The sequence below is a fragment of the Penicillium argentinense genome, assembly GCF_028826775.1.
Source record: "Penicillium argentinense strain IBT 30761 chromosome Unknown utg000004l_segment0_segment0, whole genome shotgun sequence".
NCBI lineage: Eukaryota > Fungi > Ascomycota > Eurotiomycetes > Eurotiales > Aspergillaceae > Penicillium > Penicillium argentinense.
In genome coordinates, this window is record NW_026622663.1 from 4,538,973 (window position 1) to 4,550,100 (window position 11,128).

Here is an 11,128-nt window from a genome sequence, read left to right on the forward strand (position 1 = left end):
CGATTTAACCCGCTTGGGAGCTTCGGGCACCACGAGGGATTCGCTATGGACACGCATGGCGAGAGCACAGTGAGCGAGAGGGATGCTAGGGGCTCCCCGAAGCACGATGCGTCTGCAACGCGAAGCCGATCTCCTTCCGACACGATTCAAGACGATCACGACCAAGCTCATTCAAACAGTGATGATAATTCCGAAGGCAGCGATGGAAGAACCGAAGAAGGAGAGAACGAGGAAGAGTCCGATGAGGAGGACGAAGAGCCTCGGCTGAAATACGCCTATCTTACGAAACACTTAGGCTCTGTATATCGCAACGGCGATGCGACCAGCACCTTCCTTGTGGCGGGAGACAAAATGGTACCCCTCTCTTTGCAGTCAATCATTTTGAGATATTGATTACTCACTATAACATATGTCTAGATCGTTGGAACCCATAATGGTGTCATTGTAAGTTCATCATGCCCAATCTCATCTCTTGGCGGGGTTGAACTGACCTTGTTCAGCATGTCCTTTCGTTGCCTTCGCTACAGCCTCTCCGAGTATACCATGCACATTCAGCGAGTGTTACGTCTGTCTCCATATCCCCATTCCCGCCCCCTTTGCCAAGTTTGAAACCCGAAACTTCTGGCAAGGCGGCGACGGAGGATCCCCGGCCTCCGACGCGAACTTCCACAAATTCTGGCAGCATTCGCGGCCATCCAAGGCCGAACCAACACGCGCCCGTTCCGGTGACTCCATCTAATTCGATTTACATTGCCTCTGCCTCAATCGACGGAAACGTATGCATATCATCGTTGGTCGACCCGAAAGATATTCTGAAACGGAACTTTGGCCGGCCTGTCCAGGCCGTAGCTCTCTCCCCAGAATACAAGAATGACAGGGCATTTATTTCCGGAGGTCGAGCTGGGGATCTGGTTCTTACTACCGGCGGCCGAGTCGGGGTCAGTTCAAACGCAACTACCATGGGTGGAGCAACAGCAACAGCGTCGAGCTGGCTGGGGTCAATGGGTTTGGGAGCCAATAGCGGTAAAGACACCGTACTGCATAGTGGCGAAGGCACGATTAGTACTATTCGTTGGTCTTTGTCCGGGAAGTATGTTGCTTGGGTAAACGAGGAGGGCATCAAAATAATGCGGTCAAACCTGCATCTCGAGACCTCAGAGTCGGAGTTTGCCTGGAAGCGAATAAGCCACATTGACCGTCCGAACCGACCGGGCTGGGAGGAAATGGCCGGTGTCTGGAAAGCACGCGCAGAATGGATTGATCAGTCTGCTCTGTATGACGAAGACAATCTCGAACCTGACCTCACAACAACATCGCAAAAGCCGTCGTCAGTTCGTATTTCCGAGAATATTGAAAAACTGGTCGTCGGCTGGGGGGAACTGTCTGGGTCATTGATGTATACCCGGACCGCGCCTGTAAATCTTCGAAGGGCGAGAGATACGGTTCCGCGGAAGTGGCCACAATGTAAGTCACACTTTGACAATCTAGAACATACGATACTGATCCAATATGCAGCCTGCGAACAGATTGTGTGATATCGGGTATTTCTTTGTATTCACCGCGCCTTCTTGTGGTTCTTGCGTTCATCGAAGTCGAAGATGACTCGCCTGAAAGCAACAGGAGAAGTTCTGGCCGCGGCCTGAAACAGAAGGGACTGGAGCCTGAACTTCGTATTATCGACATCGAAACCAAAGAAGAATTAAGCGCGGACACACTTTCTGTCAATCGCTTTGAGGGTCTGACTTCATCGGACTACCATTTGAGCGTATTGCCTCCATGGAAGACCCCAGAGGGGCAAGTTGTCCAGCGGGGAGCTCTCGGGGCCCTTGGACACGGGTTACTGGATGCGACAATGTATTCAGCACGCCTTTTCAGCTCTGGCGCCAGTATCCGCAGCACAACGAGCAGCGGTGATAAGGGATCCATCAGAGCATCTCCATCTTTCGCCTCTAGGAGTCTATCTGCCGATGACGCACTCCCCAAAGAAGTTCAGGATGTCTCCGGAGCACCAGGTGCGAAAATATTCGTGCATAGCCCATTCGACTGTGTTGTCGCCGTGAAAAGGGATATTTCCGACAGAATTTCCTGGCTTGATTCTCATGGCCGATATGAAGAGGCATGGCACCTTGTCGATAAGAATCCTGAAGCAGTCGTCTCGTCACTTGATTTACCTGAAGTGGTTTCTGGGTCCGTGAGATCTCAAAGCAGCCTGGGCGACTTCTTTGATGACGATCAATCGTCTGTAATAACTGCTGGCCGAGCGAAGACCTCCGCCGCCGATCGAGAAAAGGCTCGTCTTGGCGAAAGCTGGGTTGAACAGCTTATCGGCGAGGAAAAATGGAGGGAGGCTGCCGAGGTCTGCAGCAAGGTAATGCGCAATTCCACACGATGGGAACACTGGACATGGGTGTTCATCAAGAAAGACAAGGTCGATGAGATCACTCCGCATATCCCCATCGACATGCATCCGTCCCTGTCGTCCTCAATCTACGATTTCATCCTCACATATTATGTTACTCGAGATCTCAACAGGTTCAAGGAATTGGTCGACGAATGGCCTTCCGAACTGTTCGACTCAAACAATGTGACGTCTGCAATTGAAGAACAACTCAAGGCAGACACCGTACAGTCGGACTCCGAGGAATGGCACATGTTAACAGATTGTTTAGCGAGGCTTCTCCTGGTCGGCGGCCATTACCGCGAAGCTTTGCACTGCTACATTCGCTTGCAGGATGCAGATACAGCAATGTCCTTGGTTTTAGAGCATCGGTTGGTGGATTCCGTGTCTGATGATATCCCCGCCTTCATCCTGCTTCGCGTCTCCAAGGAACAGCTGAGATCTCCCTCGACGACAATAGCTCAACTGGAAGAGTTGACCGCAGAGCCAATTCAACTTCTCGCCAGCGAAGCCTATACTGGTATTGTACGCCCTGAAACTGTGGTGTCGCAGCTGAAGGCCGCCAATCGCTTTCTCTTCCTTTATTTCTACCTTCGTGCGCTATGGCGTGGCGAGTATCTTTCACATGAGGCCTCAAAACCTCGACGAGGCCGTGGAGCCCACACCCGCGACGCCGCTAGCAAATTGGCTGCCGACGAAGGAAAAGCTCTGATCGATAATTTCGCAGACACGGCCGTGGAAGTCTTTGCAGAATATGATCGGCCTCTACTTATGGATTTTCTGCAGAAGAGCATTTCATACACTTTTGAGACTGCCACCTCTATATGCGAGCAACGCCATTATATCCCAGAGTTGATTTACCTGCTATCAAAGATGGGTCAGACTAAACGAGCCCTAAATCTGATCTTGTCAGACCTGAAAGACGTATCCCAGGCGATTTCATTTGCCAAGTCACAAGATGACCCCGATCTTTGGGAAGATCTTCTCGATTATTCAATGGACAAGCCGAAGTTCATCCATGGGCTACTTGTCGAGGCGGGAACGGCGATTGATCCAATCAAACTCGTTCGTCGAATCCCAAGCGGGCTTGAGATTGAGGGTCTTCGGGATGGTCTCACTCGGTTGATCAGAGAGCATGACTTGCAGGCGATCATCAGTCAAGGTGCGGCCCGCGTCATGCAAGGCGAGGTTGCACAGGGCATGGATACGCTGCGCAAAGGTCAACGTCGCGGTATTAAATTTGATATCATCGACGACGCTGGAGCGGAAGGTCAAGCAGACATGGCGGTAGAGGCCTCTAGCGCCGTGAAGTTAGGCGGTCCGGGGCAAGGAAAGTGCGGCGGATGCCATGCTCCCTTTCAAGCAAACGGTGAGTATCTCTTCGAGGCCATGAATTACCAACCCCCAAAGTAATTGATGCTAACTTGGCTTCCTGAAGAACGCGAGATTCTCATCGGTTTTGCATGCGGCCATGTTTTTCATCTATCGCATTTGCGTTCAGAGGCATCGCGGCAGCAATCAAGTACAAGCAGCCCCGATGGATCGGCCGACCATACACCTAGACCCTCATCGCCATCCGAGGAGCCGTCTTCGTCGACTGCCTCTCGCACTGTTGGCCCCAAGGTGACGACTGCGCGGCTTCTCCGCGAGAAGATAGGCGACGGCTGCAGGATTTGCGCTCTCACAAGGAAAATTGATTCGCTTGGCGTCGAGGGCGAAACATGAAATTTTCGTCGGTTGGTAACCGAGAGCCCATCTCTGCTTGCTCACCGCACTGCAATCCCCGCCTGTGCATTTTCATGTATAGTACTCTCTGTTTTCTTTCGAGATACCCGCGCGCTTCGTTCTCAGATCTTTCTACTGCATTGGGAGGCAATTTATCCTTATCCACGTAGCCATCCTGTGACTGCCACATACCCCACACACCTGTGAGATCTTGGGGTTCATCCTAACGCACCGGAGAGCTCTGTACGCGTGCTCCCTCCAGGAATCTTCCAGGCTTGAATTTTTTTTTTTTTTTTTTTTTTTTTTTTAAACTGCAGATATGCACTTCAGATACACCCTATGGTAGCATTCATCATCACTAGCGGTAGCGTCAATTATAGGCCGCTTATTTCTGCGATTTAAGATCTTAGGCCACGATTCGTATTTACCTCCCGAATCTACTATTTTCCCACCGAACAGAACCAACCGAAGCAAATGATGCCAGAATGCTTAGATGGGAGCCGACTTGTGCATAGTACATAACATAGCTCATCGACGGCATAATCTCTGAGGTACAAATTCATAGGGCTGTATGCTGATTCAATGCCCCACTTTTAGAAGAATAGGCATATTATTATTGGTGTTTTTGGCTGATAAGTGGGACACTGAATCAGTGCGTCTAACCGTTGGGTCTTTACGGGGCATAATGTAATGCCCGCTTATGCGCATCTCCCTTTGGCGGCGATTATTCCGCGGGTTCATCCAGCCCTTCAGGGCTGCGGAGGGTGCCAGATGTCAGGAAAAGAGATGCGTAATTTCTGATCGTAGAATTTTTTGATTTTTAATTAATTTCACTCTAGATCTTTCTTACTTAATGCAGCGACTGGGGCCCTTTCTTTTCCTTGCCCGGCCATTCTCTTCCACTCAAAGGCGCTCTGCGTTAATCTCCGTTCCTCACACACTGTCATGACGAGCAGCTTGGACCGCCAGAAATCGAGCTCGAATCTCTCGACCCTCAACGGCGAGGATGGATCTCACGTGCAACCTGATCTTGAAAAACAAGCGACAAAACACACCACAGAGGAGCCAACTCCAGCAGCACCGAAATTCCTAGAGACAGACTTGAGCCGGGGGATAGTCGGATGGGACAGCCAGGACGACCCCCAGAACCCTCAAAACTTCGCTGCAAGCAAAAAGTGGGCGTTGCTCGCATTGATCAGCGCCTTCACTTTCATCTCGCCACTGGCATCGAGCATGTTTTCGCCTGCGGTCGTCTATATGGGGGCGGAATTCCATGAAACGAATGAGACTATTCTTGCCTTTAGTGTCAGCATCTTTTTAATTGGGTATACGGTAAGTTCATACTTGTTCAACGTCGCCGTTGCGCAGACCAACTATTTGACCTACTTGAATTGTCTGACTAAACTTTTTGATTTCCTTACAGATCGGACCCCTACTACTGGCCCCTCTGAGCGAGATTTACGGTCGTCGCGTAGTTCTCAGCGGAGCCAATTGGTTCTTCGTCGTCTGGCAGATCGGATGTGCTCTCTCCAAAAATATCCAAACACTAATCGTGTGTCGACTGTTCGCCGGAATGGGAGGATCAGCATGCATCACGCTTGGTGCTGGTGTCGTTGCAGACCTGTTCCCCACTGAATTGCGCGGGAGAGCTACTTCCATTTGGAGTATGGGGCCTCTGATCGGACCGGTGGCAGGCCCAATTGCTGGTGGATTCCTAGGTGAAGAGGTTAGCTGGCAATGGGTTTTCTGGGTCTTGCTCATTGCAAGTGGTGCTATGCAGCTTGGCATTGAGGTGCTTAACAAGGAAACATATGCGCCTGTCTTAATCAGGTGGAAAACGGCCAAGCTGTCAAAGGAACTTGACCGCACCGATTTGCAGAGTGCATATGACATTGACCGTGAGCCCCTCTCAAATGCGCAGGTTTTGAAACGCAGCCTGATTCGACCGGCCTTGTTGCTATGCAAATCGCCAATTGTGTTGCTACTCTCAACCTATATGGTAAGAGCGAGGTTTTCTATCTCATGGTCCTACCCGCGTTCTCGACGGTTGCTGACTCAAATATACTAGGCACTTGTCTATGGATTGCTCTACCTCTTCTTCACAACAATCTCCGATGTCTTCACGCGTACCTACGGATTTACGGTTGGCCTATCTGGTCTCGCATACTTGGGAATTGGTCTCGGGTTCTTTGTCGGTCTTATGATAATCGCCTTGACAAACGACCGCATCGTCAAGAAGCTTACGGCCCAAAATGGTGGCAAGTTCGAGCCAGAGATGCGACTCCCGACGATGATCATGTTCGCCTGTATCCTCCCCATCAGCTTCTTCTGGTACGGCTGGACCGCTGATAAACATGTTTTCTGGATTGTGCCCATCATTGGCATGTTCCCGTTCGGTGTTGGGATGATGGGCGTCTTTATGCCTATCCAAACCTATATCATTGACTGCTATCCCGCCTATGCAGCCTCAGCCAATGCAGCTCTGACAGCAACCCGGTCGCTCGTCGGAGCGTTCCTTCCTCTGGCCGGCTCACCCATGTTCGAATCTTTGGGGCTTGGCTGGGGGAACTCGCTGTTGGGATTTCTTGCACTTGCTTTCGTTCCGATCCCCATCATCTTCACCAAGTTCGGCAAGCAGATTCGAGAGAGATGGCCTGTTGACCTGGAGGATAAAAGAAAATAATAAGTGTCGGTGTTTTTCATTTATCGGAATTGATCTAATTGAGGTTTAAGGTGCCTTGAGAAAAAAACACAATCTTCGCAACCAAAGATAGAATGCACATATACTAGCTAACCAATAGAGCTTCCTGTTTGATAACACATTGTTGAGGCCTGTGTCAAATGATACATCTTAATACTTTTTACCCTTTTTCAATTTGTTTTCGGGTGTTTCCAACTCAAGTCATGTTGAAGAGAAGTGAACTGACATCAATACCTACCATGAGATTCGGATGCTCATTGATAAACTCTTGAGTGATACCCCAGCCTTCCTCTTTCATGAATGTCTGATAAAAAGCAGGCTTGATGCGAATTTCATTCTCCTCGTTACGCTCAAGGACCTTGACACCCCACGGCCACCGGATCTTGATGCAACAGGCAAACAAACCAAAGAAATCATCGCGATTATTCTCGTAAAGCTGCCATTGACGAATCATGTTTGATCTTAGACTAGGCCATGGAACACAGCTCAACGCGATGGGGTGCTCGATCTGCAATTGGTCTTTGACAGGTCGTAGAAAGCGAGGCAAGTTCTCGTATGTTCTCGGACTCGGCGCAATGACCCATCTTGAAAAATGATATACAATCCATCCCATTGCTAGTCTCTCAGGGTCGCGACATGGCCGTCTTTCGAGTGCCATGTGGATCATGTTTGCCAGTGGATTGGTATTGCTGCCATATAGGAGATCGAGGGGTGATTCGGGAGTGTCAGGGCATGGCGTGATTTGCTCTATGTGAGCGAACCAAGGAAATGTCACGGTTCTTAGACGGGAAAAGTCATCCGAGTAGAGTGGGAGTTTGTTCCAGTCCACATTGTCGTTTATCTTGTGATGCTTGGGAGATTGTTGTAGTGGCGATACCACCGAGGTCGGTAAATTATTCAGGGACAAGGAACAAGTGGCCCCATCGAGAGGCTCAGGAAATGTGTGATATCCCAGAGGTGTAGAAAGTCTGGGCTCTCCGTTTGTTTGACCATGGGCCGTTGGCGAGTCACATAGTGTTGTCTGCTCCAACCTCTCGTCCCATGAGTTCACCATTGAGCGTAATGCTCTTTGCCGAGCCACAAGGGCTTCATTCTGTTTCCGAAGACTCTCAATGACCGCGAGGAGATGCTGCACGCCCTTCTCATTGTGGTATTGCTCACAGTGCGCCACCTGCACTTCGAGCTCGACTGTATGGCGCAGCTTCTTGTTGCGGAGAGTCTGTTGTGCCCGTCGATCTCGCACACGTTTTCTCTCTGCCGATGACAGGTCTGACATTAGGTGCCCGCTCCAGACTAATGCTTCCAGGCGCTTGGGTATCTCTACTCGAATCGAGAAGGTTGAGGTGTGTGGTAAGATAGCGATATTTCATCGGATAATCAATTATCCGGTGCATAACTATTGTGCACCACTTGAGCATGTGGGGGAGTTGCCCAGGGTACCTGAGTTTCACTTTCATCGACTTCACAATGTTTCGAGCAATTTATACTTTAATCCTTTTGCGTATTGTTGTCTACCCAATAAAAATCCATTTCGAAACCTATTTGACATAAAGAGCAATCTCAGACAAGCAATCGATAATTTCCGATCAAGTATCTTCACTACACTAGTGTACTACGTACCCTGGATATTTATCGAATCAGGCTACGAGTGAAAATTCACATGTGAAGCGTCTTGTTATGATGGTACCTTCGCAGTGTTAGGGGAGAATGGTATGATTAATGCACATTAATTTCATTACATCTCGAAATACCCCGGAGAGTCATCTCTAACGCTGTGCAAGGTAGCTGACACGACACAGCAGGGATCAAGTTTCTTAAGAATCAAAAGGAATAAGGACGGTGCAGAGTATCATCACAAGGCATGTTGGATGCAGAGAGGACATATGCAATGACCGGGCGGAGAAGGGCACACAATGAAATGGAGACAATAGGGCAACGTCATTGATCATACCGAGAACAGGAAATGCAGAGCTCGGGTGATGTAGAAACTTGGAGTAGGGAAACGCCATGGATGCAAATGGGGAAATGCCTTGGCAACCGAGATCGATGTTTCTCCGAAGAAAGTGATTCGATGCAGCCGGTAGACAGATTACAAAGGTGGAAAAAGAAGAGAAAAGAAAACACTAGCAGGGTGTACATAACAGAATCGTCAGACGTCATGAGGGGGCTTCAAAGGGAATAAAGGGATAAATGGACAAGAGAATTGAATGAGGTAGGGGAGCAGCCGAGTTAGGGTCGTAGCTCGCCGCCCAGCTGCAGAGCCAGCCCGCTTTCCTGGCGAGTCCGAGGGCTGGAGGTATTGCTAGGAGGCACGAGAGCATCAAAGTTCAGTCGCTTGCGAGCATCCTTAGTGGAAAGAGGCGTTCGAGCCGGGTTGCCCGGAGTGCGACCCCCCACGCCGGCTGAGCAGGGCTTGGAGTCACATTCACGAAATCGGCAAAATTGAATTGCTGGCCGGGGGTTCCGAGATTGGGGGTCAACGAAGGCAGACCTGCATGTTGGCTGGGAGGAGTGGAGGGCGGGAAAGTCTGATTATGCGAGCTACGGGCGACACGAGCTGGCGTGGGTGAATTGGCAAGATACAAAAGAAGATCGGCTCCATCCTCGTGCTGCCCAGCACGATCATTGCGTGGCAGACGTGCGTGCTTGGGAGGCGGGGTTCGGGGAGGCGACGAGCCCACCATGGAGCTCACATTCTGAAAGCTATGCAAGGGCAGGTCGGGGTCGTTCTCCTCGTCCGAGGGACCATGGTAGACGGGAGATGACATTTCGGGGATGGGGGCCTCCGACATGAAAGGGATATGGTTCGGTCGGGCCGTGAGGTGTCGATTGAGACCAGGAGACGACTCGGGCAACTGGTAGGAACTCTTCCAGGAGACTCGAGCAGCCTTCGCAGGGCGTTCGTTGGCTGAATCGGACCGCATGCGTTTCCGACTGGCCGACAGCATGGGCTGCATGACCCGGGAGTTGAAGGTCACGGCATGCTTGTTGCGGGCTGATCGTGGCAGCTCCTTGGAGTAGGTAGCGGCTCGAAGGGGAGGAGAGGTAAAGGGGGTCTCGCAGCGGCTCCGTGAGAAGTCGGATGAGGAATCGGAGGGCTTGTCGCTATCCAAGGGCGAGTTGCTGTTCAGGCCATGAAGCCGGCCATGCTGGTACTTGAGTTTGGCTAAGCCGAGGCGGTCCTGTAGACTCAGCGAGACCTAAATCAAAGGGAGTCGTCATTAGCACGGATGATTCCTTGCAAGGACCCCTTGGCAAGATTTCTGGAGTCTTGGAAGCCTTCTTTTTTTTTTTTTTTGGGTGCCTGCATGGAGTGGATGCATGCCCATGGGATTCCCCGTCGGCTCATCAAGGTTTTCTAGTTTTCACGAGATTCGCAGCATGTGGAAAATGCTCACCTGGGCGATGTCGATTTTGCGAATGGTTTTCTCCGCCGAACTCGGCTGCGACAGGGTCATGGTGGGCAATGACGAGGAAGAGAAACCCGAGGGAACAGAGTGTCAAGGCCTTTGCGGGTGGCAGCAAGGGCGGCTGGGAAGGAGTTGGGTCCAATGGGCGGAGCAGGAGCCCACTAGGAGCCGTCGATCGGACAACCTAGAAGCAGCGAAGTGCACGGGGAGAAGGTGAAGAAAAGAATGTGTTTTGTTTAGGGTATCGCTCAGACTGAACGGCGTCCCGGCATGAACGCAGAGATTGGGAGAGGAGGAGAGTGCAAAAGTGGAAGTGATTATGTACCAAAACGCGTGCCGCGCCGCCGAAACGGACGCGCTCTGCAGTTCCGTGGTTCGCACTTTCTCCCGCTACAGCCTCCATCTACAGCTGCAACTACACTACTTTCTCTTCGAAGAGGGTGAGATAGGACACCAATGGAAACGTTTACATTTCGAACCTGGACTGACATGGTTGACCGTCCAGAGCATAGGGCAGCCAGGCCAGATGGAGTGAAAAATCTAGCCGGCTCCAGCCACATACCTGGGCGCCCCCCACAGCTCGACGGAGATCGTGCTGGCTCGAGACTGAGGATTCCGGTGGGCCTGCCACAGAAACCACCTGGCATGCCAGTGCCATCTGAAGATTCCGATCCACATCTGCCATGCCGGAGCAACATGCGCTCACGATGTCATCGACGAGGGGGAGATGAAATCTGTCCGATGTGGCATGCTGGCAGGTGGCCGCGCTCGTCAAGCGTTGCACGGGCCATGGGGATCGTGTCTCACGCCTCCTGTTTGATGCCCAGCCTGGTCAACGCCCGGAGCCGCAGCGACCAGGCACGTCAGGCCGTTGGGTGAGGGTAGGTATCCCCG

The 11,128-nt window shown here is 51.2% G+C and overlaps 4 protein-coding genes across 4 annotated transcripts; 2 read left to right on the forward strand and 2 right to left on the reverse strand.

Moving 5' to 3' along the window:
• Positions 1-45: 45 nt before the first annotated feature.
• Positions 46-4,123, forward strand: N7532_004624 (CLH domain-containing protein; the record flags this gene model as incomplete). Its single annotated transcript, XM_056617118.1, has 5 exons — positions 46-354; positions 418-444; positions 501-1,464; positions 1,527-3,767; positions 3,837-4,123. 5 exons carry the CDS (start codon positions 46-48, stop codon positions 4,121-4,123), a joined length of 3,828 nt encoding a protein of 1,275 aa, XP_056477475.1.
• A 945-nt stretch (positions 4,124-5,068) lies between these two features.
• N7532_004625 (MFS transporter) lies at positions 5,069-6,806 on the forward strand (the record flags this gene model as incomplete). Its single annotated transcript, XM_056617119.1, has 3 exons — positions 5,069-5,455; positions 5,547-6,122; positions 6,192-6,806. The coding sequence occupies 3 exons, from the start codon at positions 5,069-5,071 to the stop codon at positions 6,804-6,806; spliced, it is 1,578 nt and encodes a 525-aa protein (XP_056477476.1).
• Positions 6,807-7,020: 214 nt separating this feature from the next.
• N7532_004626 (bZIP transcription factor) lies at positions 7,021-8,100 on the reverse strand (the record flags this gene model as incomplete). The annotated part of the gene is made up of 1 exon (XM_056617120.1): positions 7,021-8,100. One exon carries the CDS (start codon positions 8,098-8,100, stop codon positions 7,021-7,023), a length of 1,080 nt encoding a protein of 359 aa, XP_056477477.1.
• A 953-nt stretch (positions 8,101-9,053) lies between these two features.
• On the reverse strand, positions 9,054-10,282 carry N7532_004627 (uncharacterized protein; the record flags this gene model as incomplete). Its single annotated transcript, XM_056617121.1, is given in 3 exon segments — positions 9,054-9,236; positions 9,248-10,024; positions 10,223-10,282. The coding sequence occupies 3 exon segments, from the start codon at positions 10,280-10,282 to the stop codon at positions 9,054-9,056; spliced, it is 1,020 nt and encodes a 339-aa protein (XP_056477478.1).
• Positions 10,283-11,128: the final 846 nt, after the last annotated feature.